Genomic DNA, 27,627 nt, shown 5'->3' on the forward strand with positions numbered 1-27,627 from the left:
TTATTAAAATAAAAAAAAATGTCATCTTTCACGTAGTCAGGGTATAAACTTCTTCCCTCACCCTCAGATTCAGTTAATTGTCATGTCCTATCTAGCAAGACCTCTAAAATGTGTCTCTCCTCCGATATCCATTCCCAGGCCTCTCCAGTGTCTCTCCTGTGTCTGAGACATAATGGCAAGCTGATAAGGCTGTACAGTGGCAAGGTATGAAGTAAATGATAAACTACAGGGGACACATTTTTTACATGGTTATTTCAGAAACACAATAGACACTGGCATATTACAAAGGCATATTTCAGATTTGCCTTTGAACACAGTTTTCTGTCTCTGAAATCTCCTTCCTCTTTTGCTCCCAAGAGCATCTCTCCAAACTTAGGTTAAATGTCACTGACTTTGCGAAACTTGTTAGACTTCCCTAGGCAGATTTAGCTATCCTCTGCTTTGTCTTTGTTTAGCACTTTTCATTTTCTTCTGTTAGAGTATCTATCCTGTTCAACTATCATATAATTTTAAATAATTTAGACAAACCCAGTAGGCTGTAAGCCCTTAGCAGGGGCAGCTCATGGCATTAATCATCATATCCCCAGCACATAGTCTCATGCCTACCATCGCAGTTGCTCAATAAATATGTGCTTGAAAGTCTGTATCTGAGATGAAAAGATTAAAATGCCCCGGTTGTTGTCATTGTAGAATAATTTATTTGTACTCTTTCTCCAGAGTGAATTTGGTTTAACTTTCAAAAGTATATTCTAACAAGATAAAAGAATGTCTCTCTTTTGCCCTTTAAGGCGACCTCTTCAACCCAAAGCCAAAATATCCTCAGATTAAGACAATTGATATGATTAGTGTTAGGAAAGATTTTACATAATGAGATTTGGTTTACTTCAAGAAAATTTGGATGAATATGAGTCTCATGCAATATTTTAACATTGTAATTCATTGCTGACTCTACAGGGCAGAGGAGATCATAACCTTTAGTCCAATTTAAGGATGATGAATTGAGGTTTTTTACCAACAAGGCAGAGGATCAGAGATGTCTTGCTTCAGGTATAAAACTGCAAATTGCATCTATATTTAAAGTAAGCAAATGCACTGCCATAATAGTTGATATTTTGCTAAAGTAAGAAGTTGAGTCGTTAGAGTGATAGTTGCTAAAATAGAAACTAAAACTCAATTAGTTAATAAATACCTCCTCTGTGCTGTGAATTACATGATATGGGGATGATGCCAAAAATGATGCTCAGTCTGGCACTGAGATGCTTACTATCGTGTTTGAATGTTAAGAGAAAGGAAAATCACAAAGCAATAAACACATACCTCCTGGAATAAAAGAGAAGATAATCATTGATAAGTAATCCAAGAAGATATCAGGAACATGGGTCCAATTATTGGTGTGGGAATCTTAGATGGGAGAACATTATAAGCAAAGACTCTTAAAATCTCAGGGTTCTTTGCATTCTCCCTGAGGATAGCCTGATATTACAGAGAAATGGGGCTTCTAGTTGGATAGTAAGCGTGAGGACCCTTGCCAGAGGGCCTAAATGCACTCATGTGCAGCGATTAGGACTCTATGAAATGTCATAGGGAGATATTGTAGGTTTTTAAGCAGAGAAACAACATAATGTAAATAGAAATTTCAAAATACTACTTTGATCATTGTGAGATGTCATGGATTTGGCAGGTACTGGAGGTAGGATGATGAACTGGGGCAACAGTCTATTGTTAAGTTTGGTTAAGTTTGGAGCAATTCTGCTACTTACATTCTTAATCTAGTTTATGGTGCTCTAACTGCTTTATTAATAGTTTCTCAGTCGTTTTTTATACCCCTAGCCTGGTCTAGGTCTGGGTCTAGTTTGGGAGTTATTTAGAACACAAATTTAACTATGACAGACATAGTTTAAATAGAGAGCATCAAGTAGTGAAAAGAACAATAGGCCAGTGGCTCTGGTCTCATTTAGCCACAACTAGCCACAGGATTGTGACATCATTTGATGTCCTCAGACTTTTCTTTCCTAATCGGGAAATGAGAGCACTGACCTATATGAACTCTAAGGTCCTTTCAAGTGAGCTTTGTGCAAACAAAAGAATTAAGGGAAGCTTCTAAAATACTCTCCTTATCATTGAGCAGCTAAAATATTGAGCACATATTTTAATGAATACTAAGAGGAAGACAACTTCCACACTTAAAATTTGGTGGAATATTCCACCCTCCTACAGGAGAGGTGGTAGGTTCATGATGACTGCAGTATGCAGGCAATTACCTTTTCCAAGAATGTGTTATAATATAGAAGAAAATAGCAGAAAATTAACCCTTGTAAATGTCACAGTGTGCTTACTGTATAATTTAAGTGGTTTAAATAAAGCTACTTATTTGCATAATGATGTTTTTGAAAGATATACCTTAAAAATAACAATACTAAGCATTGATTTGAAATTAAAACAAAAATAACAAGTGTAAATTAGTCTGGAAAAGATGTCATGTCACTACATAATTAGGTATATTAATAAACATGTGGGCTATCACGTATGAAGCTAAATTTAGCATGAAAATATATTTTAAGAAAATGGTTCTGTATTTTCTATTGAAAATTTATTTTATTTTGTTTTGCAAACATTTATAGATTTTCATCAGTTTGTTAACCTCTACAATATGGATATGACTATATTAGACAAATGTCTAAATATAACTACCTCACTAGTATTACTTATCTAAATTGAAGTCCAAATTTGATCACTGCCTGAAATGATTTGTGGGAAATGTGGTGTGAAACATATCAGAGCACTAAGAGAAACACCAAAGATAAGGATTTCTAATGTCATAAAATCAAACAAATTATTACAATGTCTAGACAGAGTCCAGAGACATGATGGAAAATTTTTAATAAATTGGTTTCATAGACCAAACTGGACATTTGACTTAAGCATCGTTTAATTTTTCAAATCAGTGAAATGATGCATAGCAGAAAGTTTAGTTACTTTAAAAAGACAGAGAAAAAGGATATTTTATTCCTTGGAGTATTTTTCTTTAGCTAACAAATATAATACCCAGAACCTAGTCTATGTAGCTCTGTCATTGTAGCTATCTGAGTGTTCGGTAAAAATGCAGATTCCTGGGGTTTCTTGCAGATATATCAGGTCTCTGAACACCTTTGAAATTTGTATTTTTAACAAGTTCTTGAGGGGCGTTTATTATGCATATTTAGTGTCAAGGCCACTTTTCTAGAAGTACTCTTTTGTTCTTATCCTATTATTGGAATTGGAAACTTTTACTTGTCATTTTGATTATGCATATTGGAATCAGGGTTCTGAGTTTCAAGGTTGAGTAACAGGATTATGCATTGGTACCTAGAAAGAGCTGGACATAGCCAGTTGTTTTATTAATCATAAGTGGGCTTTTCCATCTTCCAGTTTCTGCCTGAAATTGAGAAAGATAATGAAATACGCCCTGGTGTCAGTTATTAAGCTCTGTGGGTAGACTGTGCAATTACGTTATATAAAACAAAATAGTAGATATTGAAAACTATTCTATTTTACTTTCAGAACACAGATTTTCCCAGAATGAATGTTTTCATGAGTTGGCCTTATAATCTTTTTTTCTTCCATAGAATCACCAAATTTATTTTAAAATTCTGTAAGATTTATCATCTTAAATGTTAGACAAAACATTCCTAATATGCTGGTACTGGCATTAATTTTTAAGCAATCACAACCTCTGCTAGTAATACTACTGTTTAGGTCGAAATATCTATCAGGAAATTCTTGAGATCACTGTCATTTATATGTAGATATAATCTTTCCACTTGCCTTTAACTGAAATAACCATTCTGTTTCACTCCAAAATGTATTACAAACAAAAATGCTGAGTTCACAAAAGGAGATGATCTCCAATTTGAAGCTAGTAGCTGTCAATAATTTACGTGATGGCAAGCACCATATCTTATTAGCTAAGCACTTCTCATGACCCACAGAAAGTTTCCATGTAGTTGTTCCCAGTGATATGTAAGTCAAGGAGTGTTAGTTAAATTTTATTGGCCCCTTGGCACTGAAGTAGGAGAAAATTATATTTAGAAATTTGGGCAGCTTTATGCTAATGAAGTTTCTTTTGAATCAGAATTTTAGACTCAGGCAACAATGGTATATTGTCTTCTTCCATGGCTTAATCAAGAATCATACTTTGTTTACATCAATACAGATGTCTGTAAGTATGGTAAATTAAGTTGGTTTTCACTTCCTGAAAACCAAATCATCTTATTCGTGAGCTTCTTATCTTGTGCGCTACATGGCTTAAATAATTAATAGACAAATGCCAATGTCTTCAATTTAAATTCCCTTTTCTCTTCCAATTGTCTTCTTTCTTTTGTACTACATATTTTTTGGTGCAATATTCCTTATTATATTAAAGTTTGATTGAACTCAGAAAGGAAGAGACCTTCTCACATTTTAACAATCAAGTTTTATCATGTGGTCTTGTATTGATGGTGATTTCTTGAGGCACCAATGTTCTTCCACTACCTTGTTCCCCTGGAAATGTGTTGGTCACTGTTAGATAAATTTGAAGATTTCTTCCAGTAAAATCTTTAATGCCTTGGGGAGGTGTTAAGACTGATGAATCTGACTAATCTGACTATGGTGAAGTCTAATAAGAATTGCTTTTATAGTCAAGATGGTTCATGAGCAGATCACTTACTTACCTTTTCATGTATCTTGTCTCTCTTCTTCCTGACTCGACAGCTCCTCCTACGGTTCGTATTGTGCACTCAGGCTTGGCCTGTAACATTGAAGAGGAGCGCTACTCTGAAAGGGTCTACACTATCCGGGAAGGAGAAACCCTAGAGTTGACTTGTCTAGTCACAGGACATCCACGTCCACAGGTGAGTCCCGAACTGTGACACTGGAGAAAACACTCTCTGACTTTTCTTGGAAGTCAAAAAGTGTATATTTTAGAATATTTAGCTAAAACTGTGTGTGTGGGGGTGTGTGTTTGTAACTCAAGTGCAAGTATATGTGCAATGCAGGACAAGAGTGTGGATTTCAGAACATTCAAACTTGAGCTATTTTTGTGTATAAGATGAAAAAAGAAATTTTTGTTTTGGTATTATGGGAAATGTAGAAGACACTTCTAAGGAAGCTGTTAAACAGACAACTACAAAAATATCTCAGTAGGATAACAATTCATATGGCAATGAGTTTATTTTAAAACGTGGGACATGATTTCATGATGACATAATTGCAACCGAGAGGTATTTGTTCTGAAGAATGTGAAGCATGAGGTCACATGTACTTTTCTTACTCCTAGTCATTTTATTCATAGAAAACCTTGAAAAACAAACAGTTGCAGATACTGTATGCACTCAGGCCTTCAGAATCATCAGCTACACCTTTCTTAAGCTAATTTTATAGAAGCAATAAAAACGGAGACTTTTAAAGGGCACTAAAATTACAACAATATGTAAAGGCAAAGCTCACGCGTGGTGGCTCATGCTTACAACCTCAGCACCTTGTGAGGCTGAGGCAAGAGGATCACTTGAGGTCAGAAGCTGGTGACCAGCTTTTTGTCTCTACAAAAAAAAAAAAAATTAAAAATTAGCTGGGCCTGGTGGTGCACACCCGTAGTCTCAGCTACTCTGGAGGCTGACGTGGAAGGATCACTTAAGCCCAAGAGATCAAGGCTGTAGGTTGTCATGACAGTACCACCACACTCCTGTCTGGGCAACAGAGAGAAACACTGTCTCAAACAACAATCAAAACAAAAAAAAAAGAAAGAAAACAAAATATTTGTAAGAACAAAATAGTTAGATAGAAGATAATATGTTTAGGTTATATATATATATGATGCAGCAATCTAATTTAGATGCAGAATATTGAGGATATTTTACTCAAAAATTGATAATTCTTATTGTCAATAACCTTACTAGCTCAAAATTCACATTTGTAATCAACACAAGCACTATGGTAGGAAAAGTAGTCTCATTTAGTAGATAAAGTTACATATTTTAAGTATTTGTGTTACAGGAAAAAAAAAATCCAGCTAACAAAGCTACAGAGGGAAAAGTGAAGAGTAATGTGGAAATTTTATGAACTCACCATTTTAACCCTGTTTTTAACTTCTGCCATTCTTGACTCTTACTGACAGATCCTTAACTCAAGGATCTTTTTATTTACCATTTTGACTCTGAAATGATAAAAATACGCATATAAAGCATCACAGAATGAAGCATTAAATAGACAAGACCATGGCTAAAACAGAAATGGTAAAATATGCTTAATAAAACTCATGCTGTTGGTAAAATGAAAAAGAACAAAAGTAATCTAGAAAGAATAATTATTAAAAATGTTAAAAAAGGAAAACTCATGATAACTATAATTTCAAATTATAACATTTGCTATTAAATGAAAATGGATTAAAGAATACAATTGTCTTAATGAAATTTAGATAAACACAATTTGAGCCAGGATAATTACGCTTGATAGAAAAAAAATGATTCCAAAAGACAACATACAAGGACAGACTGATGACTGATACTTGTTAAAATTTGAAACAAGGAAATGGGTATGTGAAGCATTTTCATTTTAAAATTTATACAGAAAACAATGTCCAGTTAAAATAATGTTACCAAAAATTTGAACAATGATAGACTTAACTCAAGATAATATTAACTCAAAGAAAATACAGTGTTGTTATAATTTGATTATATGTTTTGTTTTGTAGACATGGAATAGAAATTTCAGAGTCAAAAGTTGGGATCTAAACAGGAGGGTCCAAACATATTTAAAAGAAGCTGTGAAGAACTTTATGAGAGGCAATTTATGGCAAGAGAAGATTCACTGAGGCTCCCATTAGTCCTTCACTGAGTGTACTACATTTACACCTTCTGAACTCCAAATTATATTTAAAAAATCAACTTCTTATCTCTGTTTCTAACACACCCCAGGTGTTGCTCTGCTGCTTCTCTCTCCATCCTCCTGTCCCTTTAATATTGGAAATTTCCCATTTTCTCCATACATTTTCCCTTTTTATCATTCACAATCAGGAGTACAATCTTTGACCTCAAGACAAACCAGATTAAGTTCTGAAACGAAGAAGTAGATCATTCATTTTTTTTTTTTTTTTTCCCCTAAGCAGTTCCATTTTTGGGAAACATTTCAATGTGTTTTGATCCTAAGAAAAATGTGTTGTTTTGGTATCAGTATCTTTTTATTCCTAGAATGAATTAAGGTGTTTGCAGGTGAATCAGTTTCAGCTTATATTGCCAGTTGAAAAATTAACTGGGCCTCTTCATTGTCAACAAACTGTATAAGGAAGGCTGACAGAACAGCTGGGGCTTGGCATTCTGGCCAAAGTCTAAAGGGCATGCTACTGGCAGCTGGTCCTGAGGATGATTTTTGTTGGCTGATATCAGAAAGCTGGAATGACTTTCTTGCTTGTCTAATCTGAGTATGATAGTTGGAAATGCAGTGGAAGAGAGAGGTTCCTCATTCACTCATCAGCAGATTTCTTAATCTGCTACCTATTCTTCTAGCAGTAAGAGTCATAAAGATTGTTTATTTCCAAAAGTATTGTAGAGAGCATTTTTTCTAGCCTCTTTAATTTTTTATGGTGTATTGTTTAGTGATAGGTAGTGGCCTGAAGGTATTGATGTATCCAAAGAAAATAAAACAAGTGAAGGAGAGGTCAGTACGATGCAATAGTTGAGAGCATGATGCTGGAACCAGACTGTCTGGATGTAACTCTGGCTCCACCAGGACTAACAGTGTGACCTTGGAAAAGTTCCGTAATCTCCCAGCTTTCTTTGCCTCAGTTTTCTTTTTTATATTTCCGGGATGATAATAACTATCTTGTATCATAGAATCCTTTCGAGAGTTAAATTTATATTATGGACATATATACACACATATATCCTGTGTGTGTATATATACACATATACATATATATATACACACACACATACATACAAATGCAACTATACTTTCTTGGTACATAAGCATTGTGTCAGCATGTAATAGAAACATGTTGGCTTTATTATTTTTCAGTAATTTAGGAGCATCAACTCTAAGATCTATATTTGGATATGTAGGTATGAAAATAAGTAGGTTTTAAAACTGGTTTTAGTATTCCTATATCCTGCTTTAAATTAGATGCATTTAAATCAATTTCTGTATTTTTTTGTGTGTTATTGCTCTGCACAGCCTATACATCTCTGTTAATTAGCCTTTTTAGCTTGCAAGGAATAGAACTATGTTCAGACTACCTCGTTTAATGAGAGTTTATTACAAAGATACATGAAGAAGTAAGAAAGAAAGAAAGAGTTTGCCAGTAAATCTAATAATCTAGTACAAACTCTAGATGTCTACAGCTTCAGAATTCAGCTACCCTCTTTCTTCCCCTCTCTGCATCCCTTCCATTCCCTTCCCTTCCCTTCCCTTCCCTTCCCTTGTCTGCCCTGCCCTGCCCTCCCCTCCCCTCCTTTCCCTTCCTCTTTCTCCTTTCTCAAAATTATCACATCAATACTTTAAATACATTATAAATATAGTCTTGTAAATGACTTAAACAGTAGGATATTTAACATAAATGTTTCTCTTCTCCTTCCAACCTGCCCTGCTTCCCAGAAGTAATAGTTCGGCATATCACCTTTCAGTTCTTGTTCGATGCATTTCCTTTATATAATTATTTATGTTCATGTTCCATTTTCAATTTTTAATAAATGAGATAATGAAAAGTATTATTCTATGACTAGAATTTTTCACTTGGCCATGTGTCCAAAACACCAAGTATGGGTCTAGCCTGGTAGTTCTTAATGTGTGGTTTCTGGAGATAATTGATTAAAAATGAAAATTCCAGATCACTTCACATTAGAAATCCCTGCATTGGGGCCAGCAATTCATGTTTTAGCAAGCCCTCCAAGTGAATCTGATGTACGCTAAAGTTTGAACCAGTGGCTTGGATCATTGTCTTCACTCAGGCTGAATAGTTCTTTGTATGGGTGCACTGAATTTTGCTGTGAGTACTCTCAAATGTGTATAATTGCTGCTGTGTTGTTCATCATGGAATTACTTACAGATGGTCACTGTTATAAACAATCCAATGAATACTTGTAGGGTATATGTTTGTGTTGCCTGTATGTACATCTTTGTGAAATGTATGGTAGCATTGCTGTATCTTAGATTCCCTCCTCAAAATGGAATTATTTAGCCAAAGTTGAAAGGGACCTTTACTTGCTTTCTCAATGGGAGTGTTTTTTTATTTTTTTATTTTTGTCAATTTGATGGAAGAAAGTAAATTACACTCAATTGCAATTTAAATTTGCATTTTAAATCACTAGCCAATTTGAACATTTTCCTGCATGTTTATCAGTCATTTGTACATCTCTATTTACTGGTCCTCTCTTTTCTTGCTAGTTTGCTCCTTCTTGTAGACTTGTGAAGACAAATATACTACATAAATAAATTCAATTGCTGATAAACATGTTGCCAATTGCACCTCCCAGGGTGTTACTTGTGTTTTAAGATTGTTTATGATACTTTTGTTCTTAGGTTTTTGTTTTGAAAAGAGGAATCATTTTTGGCTTATGACTTTTGTAGCTACTTTAGCAAGATCTCCTTATATCCATTTAAGATTTGTTTTTCTAACAGCTTATAGTCATTTATGTATTTGACAATTTAATCATCAGGAAATCATTTTGTCCTTAGTATGAAGTGTTAGTTTAGTGTGCTTTCTGTCTCCTTCTTCTCTCTTTTTCCCTCTTGCCCTTATATAAATAGGATGGTCAATATTCCACTGGACAGCTTCAAAATGCTCTTTTTAGCATTAACAAAATTACATTAGTCTGCACCTTTCTGTTATTCTTTTCTGTACCAATTCCATTCCATTTTACCTTCTACAGCTTTACTATTTATGTAAAAAATATAAATAATATATAAATATAAATATATAATATATAGTATTATATATAAAATATATTATTTAATATATAATATATTAAATAATATATAAAATATAACATATAATATTCAATGTATATTATATAATATATAAAATATAACATAATATTTAATATATTATATAATATATATTATTTTATATATACTATGTGATAAAATAGATATAATTTATATAATAAAATTAATATAATTAATAAAATATATACATATATACCTATATGTGTGTGTGTGTGTGTGTGTGTGTGTGTATGTTTAGACAGCGGCTCACTCTGTCACTCAGGCTGGAGTGCAGTGGCACAATTTCGGCTAACTGCAACCTCTGCCTCTCGGGTTCAAGCGGTTCTCCTGTCTCAGTGTACTGAGTAGTTGGGATTACAGGCACACACCACTACCCCTGGCTAATTTTTGTATTTTTAATAGAGACGGGGTTTCCCCATGTTGGCCAGGTTGGTCTCAAAACTCCTGATCTCAGGTGATCCACGCGTCAGCCTCCCAAAGTGCTAGGATTACAGTTTTGAGCTACTGCGCCTGGCCTATAATATATTTTGATATATAAACAAGCAGGTCATTCCTTTATAGTTGTTTTAAAATATTTCCTCCGTTGACCTCAAACATTTTTTATCTACCGTATAAATTAGAAAATATGATTTTCATGTTCTCCACCCAAATAAATGTTGAGATTTTCGTTACATTGCATTATTCTTGCAATGAGGTCGTATGTAGAAAGCATGACCGGCTTTTAAAAGGAAGTTCTCAGTAGGAATACTGAACATTTGAACTTTTAAATTTCAGACTTCTCAGATAGCAATACAGTTTAATTGTAACCAGTATAATGTGTGGGTCTTTGAATTTCTTTTAATAATAAACATAATAATAAACATAAAAATAATAAACAACCTGTTTGCAAGGTTGGAAGATACTGACCTTCTCCTTTCAAAACAAAACAAAGAAAAAAATGTGCATCAATCAAAGCAGCTCTGCTTTTCTTCATTTTATATGCTGACTTGCTGGGTAGGATTTCATTTGAATAATATTTTTCATCACTAAAATATTTTTGAAAGCCACTCTTTAAAAATAATTATGTAAATCCAAAACACTAGGAAGCATTAAAATTGTCTACTAGTTTATTACACCTTAACCTTAGTGAGCATTTTCTTTTTGCATTAAAAAACTAGGCTGGGCCATTTTTCAATTTTAGAATAGAATTGTATTCAGTCATTTGATTGTTGTATAAATGTATTTTTAACTACCAAGGCTGTTGCAGAGTTATTGATGCTTTTGTCCTTGTTAATCTTCTCTGCAGATTCTCAATGGTAATCTTATCATGATAAAAATCTTACAAATGTTAGTAGCCAGTTCTTCAGTTCGAAACCATTAGTGCTATGTGTATTGTTCTTTGCAGATATTTTATATAGAGGTATATTTTATATACCTCTACTTTTTTTCTAATTTAGTCTGTTAATTTTTTTTTACAAAATGAGAATGCATGCACTTGAATAAGAAACATACTAGATATTTGGATTTATCTCCAATTAATGTGGGCAGGTTTAGGTTCTGCTATAATCAATTATTATATTAATTCTTTTTTGTGTTTTATAAAATTAATATAATTTGCTTTTTTTCATCTGTGATAAACATATCTAGACTGAACTGTCTGCTACATCATGTTAGAGAGTTTCCAACTAAAATAACTAATATTTTTTCAAATAATCTTTGGATAAGATGTGGAAAATGTTTAGAATAAGAATCCAAATATTTATTTTTAAAAAAATTTCACATCAGCTGGGTGTGGTGGCTCACTCATGTAATCCCAGGACCTTGGGAGGCCGAGATAGGCAGATTGCTTGAGCTCAGGAGTTCGAGACCAGCCTGGGCAACATGGCAAAACCTCGTCTTTACAAAGAAATAAAAAAAAATTAGCCAGATGTGGTGACATTTGCCTGTAGTTCCAGCTACTTGGGATGCTGAGGTGGGAGGATTGCTTGAGCCTGGGGAAGTGTAAGCTTCATTGAGCCCTGATCTTGCCTAGGCGAAAGAGCAAAAGCCTGTCTCAAAAAAAAAAAAAAAAAAAAGATTGCCATATCAATGGCTGCTTTCACAATCCCTGTCCCTGCCTCATATACCTAGTCCCATCTCCAGGTGATGTACATCTTTATTAAGTACATGGTTACATGAGTAAATGTATTTAGCATAACTTGTTTAGGATGAAACACTTAGAGTCTTCCTTATAGTCTTCAAATAGTTTTGTTTCCATTTATTTTTATATAGAATAAGAAAGGCTTTTTGGGGTCAACACTTTAACATACTCCTAAATTGCTAATACTTTTTATTCTCAGTGTATCAGCATCAACCAAATATTTTTAGAAATTTTATTAAAATTCTCAGGAAAAGTTATTTTTATTCATCAGAAGATTTACCTATCTACTATTCTCTCTGAATTCATCTTTTGTTTAATTTTATGAACAATCTAAAACATCTCATTCATTCCAGATACTATCTCAAAAAAAAAAAATTTGTCAGTGTAATTAATGAGACAATACGTGTAGATCATTTGACAGAGTGCCTAGCACAACATAAATGCTTAGTAAATGATAATCGTATTTGTGATTGAGTCATTGATACCACATAATAATTTATTTACAAACTTAATAATTATAAGCTCTTACTGTTATTACTATATACTTACATTTAACTCAATAAAGTAGGTGGATATTCTTTCCTGTCCCATTGAAATTTGTCTCTCTCTATGCCTGGATTTGGCCACTGGACTTTGAGGTAGCAGTAATGTGGGTCTAGAGTGTGATGATACTGGGCTAGGAAGAATTTAAGGATAAAGTACTCTTCCATGACTTGGGTTAATTATGAGTAAGAACACCTGGAGCTAGTCCTAATATGCTGTTAGTTCTTTGAAATTTAAACATCATGAGGACTCATGGTAAGTGAGCTAGAGATACAGAGCTGCCTTCACAGAATATTAAAACTTAGAAGACTCAGGGAGGTGGGAATGTTAGCACATATTTATTATATGAGGCTTGTTTTTAGAGAATTCCCAAGGCATTCACTGTGAGAAATGCAGTAGTCAGATGGACACTGGCATCTATGAAAAGCTCAGGGTGACTGTCCTCTGTAGCCCAGGGTGTAGTAGGAGATGCTACCATAGTACAAGGATCTCTAAACTCAATGGTCTGATTCTGCCATTTTCAGAAATGGCAGAAGTTTAGTAGTAACACTTTACCAGCAAACTCAATATTGATATCGATAGTGTGAAGAGCAACAAGGTCAGAATAGCAACCGGAATTCTTTTATCAACAAGGGTTTATGACACAAGGATAGCTGACTAGAGTAGTACTTGATGTATCTAAAAAGACAAAAATGACACCTTGAGGAAGTAGACATTTTCCACTATAATAGAAGATCACAATCATTCATCCAGTTTCCAAATTTAAACTAGTTCATGGAGCCAACTCTTACTGGTTGAAAGGGAAACCAGGTTTTCTTAAAGAAAGACCTAGCAATATCACTGAAAGTTACACAAAAAAATGCTGTCTCAATCCTTCCTTAAAAGGATTTATGGCCATTTTACATAGCAATTTACACTGGAAAAAGTGAACTAGCAAATTTACACTGGAAAAAGTGAACTAGCAAAGCCTCTGTACCTCTGAAAGGTACAGAGCCTGAGCTAGCACTGACATCAGTAGTCTTGTAATGCTAATAGAGTTAGAATGGGGATTTGAGGAAGACAAGAGATAAATGGAGTCCTAGCCTAGGTAAATGGATTGATCTATGGTTATTTCCCCAGACTCCCAAGTACATAATCGGGACCAACATACTTAGCAACAAGCAGGATCCTCACACTGGTTATATGACCCTTGGAATAAGTCAGAATCATTTTAGTAGAAAAGACCTAGTGGAATCCTATAAAACTGTTCTTCCCAAACCAACGTATGAAATCATCAGTAACACTCCTTCCCAGGAGAAACTTCAGAGATTATATGCTACCATCAAAGATTTAACAGTGAAGGAGTCATAGTCTCCATCATGCACCTGTTCACTTCACATGTAAAGTAACTAAAAAGTCAGGCGGATTATGATATATGATAGCTTATGGTTAACAACCAAACCACAGCAGCTGCTGGATCAGATGTGGTGTCTTCACTGGAACACCACCACACCCCTGGCACTAGCTGGTATGCAGCTAGTAATCTAACAAATGCATGCTTTTTAATTCTTATCATGAAAGAGAATTTAGAAGTTTGTTCTTATGTGGGATAGACAGCAATCCACATGTACATGTCTGCCTTAGATCAGGGCTAACACTCACTCTCTGTAACATTACAGTGCATAAGGAACTTGATTGTCTTGGTAACCTATAGACGATTACACAGATGGTCTCCTAACATGATTGTTCAACTTTACAATGGTGCAAAAGTCATAAGCATTCAGCAGAAATCTTACTTTGAATTTTGAATTTTGCCTTTTTCCAGGCTAGTGATATGCAGTACGATACTCTCTTGTGATGAGGGGCAGTGGCAGCGAGCTTCAGCTCTCAGACAACCATGTAATACTGATAATCTACAGTATATTGTGTAGCCAAATGATTTTGCCTAACTGTGGGCTAATGTAAGTGTTCTAAACATGTTTAAGATAGGCTAGGCTACACTATGACATTTGGTAGGTTCGATGTATTAAGTGCATTTTCAACTCACGATATTTTCAAGTTGCAATGAGGCTATCAGGAGACAACCCCATTACAAGTTGAGAAGCATCTGTACCGGTCCATTGTATTGATTACATCATGGCATTTTTTACCTTTGTGAACAGGAAGCAGTGAGTAGTCTGGGTACCATAGTAAGCTGTGTGCATAACAGAAGGTGGTAAAAGTTGTTGCTCTTCACAAGTCCTATCACTAAGAATGGGGTGCACAATAAGATAGACCTTTGGATTCTATGGGTTGCATATACTACATTTAAATTATATCTCCAAGTCATTGTATCAGTTAATTTTGAAGGCTGTCAGTTTCAAGTAGGGCTCAGAGCAAGAAAGTGTTCTGCAGCAAGTCCAGCTTTGAGTGAAAATCGCCCTACTGCTCAGGCAATACAATCTAGCTGCTTTGATGTTGGATGAAGATGCTGTGTAGATTCTTCAGTAAGTCTGAGAAGAGAATCACAGAACAGAACTTTAGATTTTGGAGCAAGACTAAACTTTCTGCAGCCAAATACTAATTACCATTTGAAAAGCATCTGTTTGTTTAATTAAAAGTAGGCAATCATTAAAAAGTCAGGAAAAAACAGGTGCTGGAGAGGATGTGGTGAAATAGGAACACTTTTACACTGTTGGTGGGATTGTAAACTAGTTCAACCATTATGGAAAACAGTATGGCGATTCCTCAAGGATCTAGAACTAGATGTACCATATGACCCAGCCATCCCATTACTGGGTATATACCCAAAGGATTATAAATCATGCTGCTATAAAGACACATGCACACGTATGTTCATTGCGGCACTATTCACAATAGCAAATACTTGGAATCAACCCAAATGTCCATCAGTGACAGACTGGATTAAGAAAATGTGGCACATATACACCATGGAATACTATGCAGCCATAAAAAAGGATGAGTTTGTGTCCTTTGTAGGGACATGGATGCAGCTGGAAACCATCATTCTTAGCAAACTATCACAAGAACAGAAAACCAAACACCGCATGTTCTCACTCATAGGTGGGAACTGAACAATGAGATCACTTGGACTCGGGAAGGGGGACATCACACACCGGGGTCTATCATGGGGGGGGGGAGGGGGGAGGGATTGCATTGGGAGTTATACCTGATGTAAATGACGAGTTGTTGGGTGCTGACGAGTTGATGGGTGCAGCACAGCAACATGGCACAGGTATACATATGTAACAAACCTGCACGTTATGCACATGTACCCTAGAACTTAAAGTATAATAATAATAATAATAATAAAAGAAAAAAAAAAGTAGGTTTTAGTTGATACATGCTCCCTTTGTTATCCCTTGGTCAGGGAGTTCTGGGGCACATTCTGCATGCCTTGTCAGTTTCACAGTAGAATAGAGCCTGTTACTCTCAGCAATGACCAAAGGAATCACACTTTCTTATATTGGCTTTTCTTCATTCTTTGTATCACTGTTCAAATTCCCCTACTTGGTTTCCCTGGGATTATTTCCCAAAATAAACTACCTTTTTATAGAATTTTATCCCACATTTCCTTTTCCAAGCCAAAAGAATAAGACACTACAAATCTTCTGGACCCAAGCTCAATGAGGAGTGTATCCATACATGTGACCCTAGTATCTTCTTCCTTGCTGCTGACCTGTGTTGCTTAACTGTGATTCAGAATTGTTGTACTTTTATTTTTCTTAAAGACTTGTAAAGAAAAGTCATAAGTCATTAGCCAGGGTATAATGCTTAGTGAAATTTTGTTTTTATTTCTTAAGACCTTTATGTAACAGAATTACCATGAACATATTTCTACGTCTGTCTGGACTGCTATAACAAAATAACATAAACTGGGTAGCTTATAAACAATAGAAATTTATTTTTCACAGTCTTAGGGGCTGAGCAATCCAAGATTAAGGTACCTGCAGATCCCATGTATGATGAGGATTTGCTCATACTTGTTCTCCTTTTTATTCTAATCTCATATGGCAGAAAGGGTGCACAAGCTCTTTGGGGTCTCCTTTATAAGGGGACTAATCCCATTCATGAGGCCTCTACCCTCATGACCTAATCACTTCCTAAAGGCCTCATCTACTAATACCATCCTACTGGGGATTAGGATTCCAAAATATGAATGAATTCTGGGGAGGGACACAGATATTTAGAGCATAGCAGTATAGGCTATATTTTCCTTGTTTGTTCTTCTCATCTCTTAAAAAAATGTCTTTTACTTGAACTAAATCTAAGCAATTTAAGTTTGCAAGTTCATGCCCAAAGAATTTTGTGTGATAGAGATTTATGATATAAACACAGAGCAAGCATTTGTTTGATCCTAACAACTTTGCCACTCACATTGTCTGATGGTCAAAATTGGATCATGTGGGAGCTCTGAAAATGGATATCAAACCTCAGAATCAAAATAATTAGGTATACAACTTAGTTGAAAATTTGAAATTAGATGTCGCCTTGTGAAATCTATATATTTTAATGAAAAATATTATATAGGTAGAAGGATAAGATAAGGACCATTGTTTTACTACAAGAGTTGATACGAAATAAGTATGTGAAGATTTTCAGGCATTTCAAGAAGAAAGAAATACTGTCTGTCAACATAGAATTGAGAATCTATTGATTTCGTTGTTTATAGTTATAAATACATCATTTTAAGGAAAACAGTTGCAGTTTCTTTAATGTGGAAATTCTGAACAGTTACATGAACATTAATGAATTGAATTTTGTGTTTTTATTATTAGAAGACTCTTATTGACATTCAGAAATGTATTATTTAAGTGGGAAGATCACTAAATGGCAAATATTTCACAATATGTTTTTTCCTCAGATTAACCAACTTTACCATAGCCTGAAGAGAGTTTTTAAATCATAAAATGATAATCAAATTAATTGATCCAGTTTATGAGTCTATATTATGTATACATCTTAAGTATGAGAGAGAGAGAGAGTGTGAGTGTGTGTGTTTATATGTGAAAGTACAGAAAGTAGGCCGGGCGCGGTGGCTCAAGCCTGTAATCCCAGCACTTTGGGAGGCCGAGACGGGCGGATCACGAGGTCAGGAGATCGAGACCATCCTGGCTAACACGGTGAAACCCCGTCTCTACTAAGAAATACAAAAAACTAGCCGGGCGAGGTGGCAGGCGCCTGTAGTCCCAGCTACTCGGGAGGCTGAGGCCGGAGAATGGCGTGAACCCGGGAGGCGGAGCTTGCAGTGAGCTGAGATCCGGCCACTGCACTCCAGCCTGGGCTACAGAGCGAGACTCCGTCTCAAAAAAAAAAAAAAAAAAAAAAAAAAAAAAAAAAAAAAAAAAGAAAGTACAGAAAGTATGAGTTTTTTGGTTTTTTTTTGTTTTTGTTTTTGTTTTTTTTTTTTTGAGACAGAGTCTCGCTCTGTCGCCCAGGCTGGAGTGCGGTGGCCGGATCTCAGCTCACTGCAAGCTCCATCACCCGGGTTCACGCCATTCTCCTGCCTCAGCCTCCCGAGTATCTGGGACTACAGGCGCCCGCCACCTCGCCCGGCTAGTTTTTTGTATTTTTTAGTAGAGACGGGGTTTCACCGTGTTAGCCAGGATGGTCTCGATCTCCTGACCTCGTGATCCGCCCATCTCGGCCTCCCAAAGTGCTGGGATTACAGGCTTGAGCCACTGCGCCCGGCCGCAGTATGAGTTATTTGTTATATCCGCCCCTACTATTTTAAAAAGGTAGCATGAAATAAATATTGTAGCAATCTATTTGTGGTCCTATTGGACACAATTTATCCTTTTCACTTTTGGTTATCACATTAAAGATGCCAATTAAGACAATTAATTTACTTGTGTTTTCATATCTGTAATCTAATGAAACACTCATTAAAATGACTTTAAAGGAGGTTTCAGACTTAAGTTTAATAATTTAACCTACAAATATAGAAAATACTGCCTATCTGCTTCTATGCAAAGGAATATGCCATCAGTGGTAATTAATAATCTATACAACTGCTGGTTGTAAACATGATACATTTATTCTAAATTAGGTTCATCCCAGCCATTTTCTGAAAAGCTGCAAGATACTTCAAACAAAATCAATAAGGAATAACAATCTTTCTGTGATCTGAAAAAGTTAACTTATACTACACAAGGAAAGTGCATATAAAATGTATTTCCAGAACTGAAAAATAAGAAAACAGTTATTAAGAATGATTCTATCAATTCTTTTTTAAGGAATTGTTAATCTTTTATTTTAACTTCCTTTTAATGCCAAGGTCTTAACAAAAAACTAAAAATAACATTTATTTTCCTGGCAGTTTTATCCTTTTCCATCAGCAAACATTGATTTCTTCCCTTTTTCTGCTTCTTGTGGTACATGAGAAAACATTATCCTCTACAACCTGGCCTCTTCTTGTTTACTTACTCGCCTTTGGCAGAAATCATTAAATGATGTTGGATAAGCTTGAGCAGAACACAACCCTTAGTTAATTAGTGCCTTCTCTGGTGTATTTCATAGAAATTCTGTATTTTTAAAAATTAACTTTTGTGCGTCTGGGTCTGCAATATGATATCAAATTTATGTAATTTGTTGTGTGTTGATATGATACGTAATCAGAACAACTCTCCATTTTGAATAACTCTTTGTGGTGTCTTCAGGAAGATGTACGGTAGTCAGTCAAACTTACAGGTCATTTTGAAAAGAATTTTCTGAAATAGCACAAAAGAATGATATCTGTTACTGTACAGAATGAATGTAAACACATTTCGTGATGTATGTAAATTTTACATCAGCTAACATCCAGTATGAGCCTAAATGGTTCTCCAATTTCAAAATTGGGCAAGTGCCTGAATTCCATGATAGTGCCTTGTATTGCTTCCCTTGGGCTGCCATAAGAAAGTATCACAAAGAAAGTTCTTAAAACAGGAATGTATTCCCTCACTGTTTGGAGGCTAGAATTCTGAAATTAGGGTGTCAGGAGGGCTTTCGTCCCTCTGAGATTCTGGGTGGAATCCTTCCTTGCCTCTTCCTAGCTTCTGGAGGTAACTGGCAATCCTAGGTGTCCTATGGTTTTCAGCTGCATCACTCCAATATCTGCCTCTGTTATCACATGCCTGTCTTCACGTGGGGTTTTCCTCTTCTTGTAATGACACCAGTGGATTGGATTAAGGGCTCACACCCTATTCCAGTACGCTCATCTCAACTAGTTATACCTGCAACACGCTACTTCCAAATAACATCACATTCTGAGGTACTAGGAATTAGAACTTCAGTGTATGTTTTAGGGGCCCATAATCAACCTGTAACATATCTTACTTATTCATTGAAATTAGATAATCCATACTCTTACTGAACAAATCCTGGGGCTACCTTTACAGGGTCTATTGTACAGCATTGTGACTATACTTAATAATAATATGTTGTATACTTGAAAATTGCTAAGGAGGTAGATCTTATATGAAAACTATGTGAAACAATGGATATATTAATTAACTTGATTTAACCACTTCACAATGTATACATATATCAAAACATCACATTGTACACTATAAATATATAATTCATATTTCTCAACTATTTGTTGATAAAATATTAATAAATAGAACATGATCAATATGACTAGTGTGCATCATTACTATTGAAGGAAGTGACAGTGCTTTTCCTACTGACTGTATTTGTGGTCCCTTCTACTTGTTCCCACCCCTTCATCTTGGCTAACTAAGTAAACACCTTATTTGTCACCTCTTCCCAAAAGCTTTGGTTGGTTTAAGAGGCTTGACTAAGTGCTTCATGTGCAGAGAATACCTGGCCACTTCCCTACTATCATATATCACAGGACGCTGTTTTGGGGAGTGAGTGTGATTATAGGTTTTGGAGTTAAACAGCATGGTTTTAAATTCTACTGTCTCCACTTTCTAGCTCTGTGAATTTGGTTAATTTATTTAACCTCTCTTTTACTTGTCTTCCTCTTGTGTAACATGAGAATAGTTATAGTACTTATATAATAGAGTTCTTTAATGATCAAATAAAGTCATACTTGGAAAGACTTAAAACTCTGGATAATAATGATTATGGTAGAATTATAAAAGAGAATAATCAAATTATTTTCAAATTTTCTGTCTTTCAGTGAACTATAAATTCCTAGAGAACAGGGACTTCATGTTGCATTCTCGTTTTCTATGATAGCAAAGTGTGTGTGTGTGTGTGTGTGTGTGTGTGTGTGTATAATGATATGCCTGAGATGGTCCTGGTTTGTGGCTGTTGTTCCACTATACTTTTCAAAAGCATTCTCTCTCTAGTTCAAAAAGTATCCTGCTCTGGGGGACAAAATATATGGGACCTATTGCATCTCCATTCACAATAGCCAAGATACAGAATCAACCAAAATGTCCTCCAGCGGATATGTCCTCCAGCGAATGAATGGATAATGGACATGTGGTGTATAAACACACAATGGAATGTTATGCCACCCACTCAAAAAAAGAATGAAATCACATCATTTGCTACACAATGGATGGAACTGGAGGTCATTATGTTAAGTGAAATAAACCAGGCACAGAAAGACAGATGTCACATGTTCTCATTAACATGTGGGAGCTAAAAATAAACTAATCTCATAGAAGCAGTGAATAGAATGGAGATTACCAGAGGCCAGGGAGGGTAATAGGGAAGGCAGGATAAAGAGGGTTCGGTTAGTGTGTAAAACACACAGTTTGATAAAAGGAATAAGATCTAATGTTTGGTAGCATAATAGGGTGACTGTGGTTCACAATAATTTTTTGTACATTTCAAAACAATACAAACAGTAGATCGGGAGTGTTCCTAACTTAAATAAATGATAAATGAGGTGATTGGTACTTCCAATTACCCAGATTTGATTATTACACACTGTATACTTGTATCAAAACATCACAAAAACTCCACAAATATGTAAAAGTATTAGGTATCCATAAAAATTAAAAAGAATTAAACGTCATATATATATATCACAAACACACACATACACACGCAAACACACACACACACAGGACCCTAAACATAAAAGCTTCACACGTAGAAGGTCTCAAATATTTATTTAATGAGTGAGTATGACAGGCATTATTACTTTGGAGTCAAATGGCATGGTTTTAAATTCTAATGTCTCCACTTTCTAGGCCTGTGAATTTGGTTAATTTAGTATTTTAATGAATTATGCTGCTTTTGGAAAATACTAAATTGTATTTGCCTGTGCTTCTGCCATTTACCTCTAAGAATTAGCATTTAATAAGGAAATCTTCCGATTCACTTATGTCCATGAGGTACTGTTGGAAGCCATATACCTCAATGTCTGTAGGGATGTATTAAATGCTCCCTTGATGGCTTAGAACACTTAATTTGTCTTCTTATTTTGCTACCCAGCTTGGACTTAAAGACACTTGGGAAATGGGACTCAATAATATGAAGCTATTAAAGCTCTTCAGTCAGAGAAAATTGTAGCTTTAAACCCTCTACGTCACTTTTGACAACAGAACACAGTTTTAAGTACAGATGTAATGGTGAAACATTGGGATCTCAAGTCACTGGAACATATTCACAAAGTACTAGATTTTTAGACAAATATCTCTAAATTTACTGCTTATAATTTATTGCTTACACTAAACTAAAAAGTTATAATCCTATGTCTTAATAATACAGAGATGATGAAAGCTTGGTTTTTGTCAGAAAAGGAAAAAAAAATCAAGTTAGTAGAAAATAAAACAGAGTTACAAAAGGTGTATGCTAAAGCATTCAGCTTCATACTGACAACTAGCCATAGTTAATTTTGCTAGAAGGCTTTGAGGGGACATTGTCTCTGTTTGGCACAAAACAGAAAACCCAAGGGTAAATTTAATTCCTCTATAGGCAGAGAGAATTTGGATGCATGAAATAGGATGCATGAGTGATCCATAAGTTGTATATTCTAAGAAGTATAAACTTCTCTAACATATCTTCGGATACCCTCTCTGGAGAGCAACATAGTGACTTGGCCAATATGTTGGTTAACAGAATTGGTAAATGTTCCAATATTGTGATGACACTCTGTAGCATTATGTTTAGTAGTTTGAACATTGCTAAGCATTTAGTCCACCTCTGTAGTGATTTGGTATGTTCATGAATTAAACTAAAAACTACATTTAATATACTATTAGACATACAGATAACCTAAGTCGGTAGCTGCCTAGGTACAGGCAGACAGTCAAAGAGATAACATCTGGGTAATGCCGGCTTGCTTCTTAGGCAGTTATATACAGGAGAGCATTAACCTTGGCAAAATAAGACCGCTCCAGGTTCTAATATTCATTTTACAAGTTCATAAATATGGTTTTGTTAGTATCATGGCAGTAGATTAGAGATGGGTTTGCATTTTCCAGACTCATAAAGGCTGACACATGTACAAACGATCCAAAAATCAGGTTGGGTACATTTCTCACTATGTATGAGAAATAATGAGAATGCATGCAAGTCAACCAAAGAACCAAATAGTAATCAGGTTGACAAGCAAAAACTTTCGACTGGGGTACCTGAAGGCTATCTTACCTATTGTGGAGTAGGAAACCATGGGCTTGAGTCCAATAGCAAAGAGTTTCTTTCTCAGACAGTTCTCAAATAGGTACTACTTGCCAAGCTGTCCTCCCACAAGCTTGGTTTTTCATTCTCAGGGCTGACCAATTACTGCTTTGACTGACACATTCTTTCTTTAGCCATATTAATATTAATACATTCAGTCACATTACACTCAAGTCACAGAGATGTGTTAACAATTTGGCTTCATTAAGCTGACTTTGCATGTCTCTATTCCAGATTGTACTTAATTAATCATAACTGCCCTCTCTGAGGATAGTCTCTTTTAAGTTCTTTAGGATGGGTGCTGCTTCTTATATTTTATTAGAAAAACAAAATTTTGATGAAACTTTGATTTTATCTTATTTGTTCCTCTGCATTTCATGAATATGCAGACTAAGGCTAGAAAAATTAAGTGACAAGACCAAGGTCACGTAGTTTGTTGGGGACAGAGGCTAGATTACCAGGTAGCTACCAAAGTGCTGACTTCACGTTGCTTCCACTCTACTGCTCTATGTCTTCACACGTTTATACACTTTCTGTCCCCTTTTTAGGACTTGTATACTTTTCAGCTTTGTAGACTGAAACGATCTTACTTGACTTATTTAGATTTTATTATCATCACCCATCAAAAGCACAGCCAATGTAACTAACTCCAGGACTTTTCCACTGCCCTGCTATTTATTTATTAAAACAACTATAGAAAGGAAAGCTGGTGGTTAATTTTTGTTATTTTTTTTTTTAAATAGCACTACAGGATTATCATCATTTCTTAAAAGACAAAGCAAAAACAAAAGTATATTCACCTGAAAATGGGGTTTGAGAACTTGACAATGACAAGCACCTAGCATCAAAAATATTTACATTTATGGCACAATGCATAATAGTTTCTCTCTTTGGAATTTTATTTACGGTCTACCCGGTGGCTTTTGTAAGTTGCATCGAATGTAACAAAATGGTATTCATGTAATGTTTATTCCTAACTTCACTGCAGATGCATGAAGAATATATATGTATAAGGTTATGTTCTAGGTGACATGCAAAACACACACAAAGTGAACCCTATCACAAAATATTAAAATTTTAAATTTTATTGCATTAAATAGCAGAAAATAGAGTTGAGTGAAGCATCTTCTCAGAAGAGCATGCCAGTATTCATGCTATCCCTTTCCAAATCTCATTTTAATTCACTTTTCTTGAAAATAGAGGACTGATTGAAATTCCATTCATTCTTTGTGAACTTTTGCCCTCATCTACCAACTTACTGCCCTTCCCCTCAATATATTTTCCTTTCTTTTGCTTTCTGTTTCTTTCCCTAACCCTCGCTTCTCCTCCCTTTCTCTGTTACCACAATCTATACATTTAAAAGAAGCATTCAGTATTTGCCCAAAATTAATAGCCGTAAGCATAAAAATGGAACAAAGACCCTTGATATGTGATGACTTCATCACTAAAGAGATTTTTGGAGTGTACATTTGAACAATAGACATTTTCACTGCCTTTCCATTTTAAAAACGTATATTTATTTATTTATTTATTTATTAAAGCCAGGATCTTTTATCTGTCGCTCAGGCTGGAGTGCAGTGGCATGATCATAGCTCATTGCAGCCTCAACTCCTGGGCTCAAGCAATCTTCCTACCTTAGCCTCCTGAGTAGCTGGGATTACAGGCACAAGCCGCCACACCCAGCTAGTCCATTCTTAATATTCACGTGTATTTTACATTTTTTAAAAGATGACGGATTGTATAGAACAGAATATCCGTTTCCTTTTTTTTTTTTTTTTTTTTTTGAGATGGAGTCTCCCTCTCTCACCCAGGTTGGAGTTCAGCGGCCTGATCTCGGCTCACTGCAAGCTCCGCCTCCCAGGTTCACTCCATTCTCCTGGGTCAGCCTCCCCAGTAGCTGGGACTGCCGGCGCCTGCCACCACACCCGACTAATTTTGTTTTTGTATTTTTAGTAGAGACGGGTTTCACCGTGTTAGCCAAGATGGTCTTGATCTCCTGACCTTGTGATCCGCCCGCCTCGGCCTCCCAAAGTGCTGGGATTACAGGCGTGAGTCACCGCACCCTGCCCAGTTTGAATTTCTGTAAACATCCGTCCATGAACATTTAACTGGGAATTTCTAGCTCTTCAAGTCAACTATTTATTTAGTATCATTCCGTGGAAAGTTGCGTGAACCTCAAGTGACTGCATTAACGTCAAATATATCAGTATCTATTAGTATATAATGATACCAGCCCATGAAAACAACAACAACATAACGAATGAATGGCCACATGTAGAATTTGCTTATGCATATATTCGTTTTTCGGAAAAATGATAATAAAGAGTCAAGCATTTTCCTGGCTTTTCTATACAAACATCATTTCAAGGTATCCAAATAATTGTTGAAAGTGTCTTTTTTTTTTTTTAACCCCCCCCGCCACACACACACACACACACACACACACAGAGTTTCGCTCTGTAGCCCAGACTGGAGTTCAGTGGTGCGATCTCAGCTCTGCAACCTCCAACTCCTGGGTTGAAGCGATTCTTGTGCCTCAGCCTCCTGAATAGCTGGGACAACAGGGGGGCCACCACACCCGGCTAATTTTTGTATTTTTAGTAGAGATGGAGTTTCACTGTGTTGGCCAGGCTGGTCTCGAGCTTCTGACCTCAGGTGATTTGTTCGCCTAGGTCTCCCAAAGTGCTGGGATTACAGGCATAAGTCGCTGTGCCCAGCCGCAAGTGTCTTCCTTAGAGATGAAATTCAATTAATACATACTGAAGAAATTATAGAATTCAAAAATCAACATTTTACAACACCTAAAAAATAATGGATTTATGCAGTGATCATCAATGACTGCTAAAATCATAAATTGAGATATGTTGAGGAAATTAAAGATGGATAGATCAGTATGACAATACTTAGATCCTCTGGTAAGTCCTAACCTAAGAATGGTACAACCGGTTAGTATGTGCCTCTACGTGCCTCTTGATAAGCACTGAGCAATACAGTGCTATCTGTGATTTATTCATGCTCTGTTATCAAATACATTTTAAAAATGGAAATAAATACAATTAAGCCTCTAGAATAAATTACAAATTCTGGAAAATATCTGGATGGAGAAATGTATTAATTGGCATCAGAATACAATCACTAAAATACATAATGTAGGAAAATCTATAGGACAAATCACCTAGTAGCTGACATGGGATGGTGGGAGGGAGTGAATTTTATGGATTAATTAAGATACTTAATGATCATGCCATCCTTATGCAATGAATAGACCTTTTCCAGATTCTAATTGAAAAAAAAATATACTTAAAAAGACATTTTGAGACAATAGAGGAACACAGCTTGGTTATATTAAATTATATTGGTTATTTTATCTTACATTAAATTATTAATATTTCATAGTATATTTAATTATATTTTATTTTCTATTATATTAATTGAACACAACTTGGTAATTTTATATTATATTAATTGCATATTTTATTATATCATATATTATATACTTTATATATCATATTAATTTTGTTTTATTATATCATATATACCTTTTATATTATTTTTATATTTATATTATATTTATAGTATATTATATTATTTTTGTTTATATTACAAGGTTTAAAATGGTATGGTGGTTTTAAAAAATGTGTTTATTTGTTAGAGATTCATACTGAAGTATTTACAGAGAATATGATATGATGTCTGGAATTTAAGACACTTCAATAAAACAAAAATAAATTATTTAAAGGTGAGAGGGAGGATAGAGGAACTATGAATGGCAAATTATCATTTGTTGAGGCTGTGTGATAAGTATATATGGCTTTACTAAACCATTCTCTTTACTTTTGAGTCGATTTACAATTTTTCAGGATAATATGATGAACATGAAAAAGTAGCATTGGATTGGCACGCAGATGAACAGGTGATAGAGCCTCCAGAATCCTGTCCCATAGAGCTGTCCACAAATCTCTACAGTTGGAGATTTAGTCTGAAAAACATTTTAAAACATTGCAAGCTAAATATCTAGAAAATGCTATTTTTAATCATAGTAAAACACCTATAAAAAGTTTAACCTTTGCCGGACGCGGTGGCTCACGCCTGTAATCCCAGCACTTTGGGAGGCTGAGGTGGGCGGATCACAAGGTCAGGAGATCGAGACCATCCTGTCTAACACGGTGAAACCGCCGTCTCTACTAAAAAAAAAAAAAAAAATACAAAAAATTATCCGGGCGTGGTGGCGGGCGCCTGTAGTCCCAGCTACTCGGGAGAATGAGGCAGGAGAATGGCGTGAACCCGGGAGGCGGAACTTGCAGTGAGCCGAGATCGCGCCTCAGGACTCCAGCCTGGGAGACAGAGCAAGACTCCGTCTAAAAAAAAAAAAAAAAAAAAAAAAAAAAAAAAAAAAAACAGTTTACTCTTGAACATAGTAACTTCCTGCTACAGCCACTATA

The 27,627-nt window shown here is 35.4% G+C and overlaps 1 protein-coding gene and 1 long non-coding RNA gene across 6 annotated transcripts in view; one reads left to right on the plus strand and one right to left on the minus strand.

Annotated features, from left to right (window-relative positions):
- Positions 1 to 27,627, plus strand: part of LOC105481879 (MAM domain containing glycosylphosphatidylinositol anchor 2) — an 859,970-nt gene that overhangs the window by 387,802 nt on the left and 444,541 nt on the right. For all 5 annotated transcript variants that reach the window (XR_011625905.1, XR_011625904.1, XM_011741671.3 and 2 more), the window contains exon 2: positions 4,732 to 4,871. Coding sequence is in view for 3 of the 5 variants with exons in the window: in XM_011741671.3 (XP_011739973.2) it covers positions 4,732 to 4,871 (140 nt within the window). In the remaining 2 variants the exon portion in view is untranslated. The remainder of the gene's footprint in view (positions 1 to 4,731; positions 4,872 to 27,627) is intronic.
- Positions 27,033 to 27,627, minus strand: part of LOC139364298 (uncharacterized) — a 29,433-nt gene continuing 28,838 nt past the window's right edge. Inside the window, exon 3 of the long non-coding RNA XR_011625910.1 lies at positions 27,033 to 27,164. This is a non-coding gene — a long non-coding RNA (uncharacterized lncRNA). The remainder of the gene's footprint in view (positions 27,165 to 27,627) is intronic.

Source organism: Macaca nemestrina, chromosome 7 (genome assembly GCF_043159975.1).
Source record: "Macaca nemestrina isolate mMacNem1 chromosome 7, mMacNem.hap1, whole genome shotgun sequence".
Classification (NCBI taxonomy): Eukaryota; Metazoa; Chordata; class Mammalia; order Primates; family Cercopithecidae; genus Macaca; species Macaca nemestrina.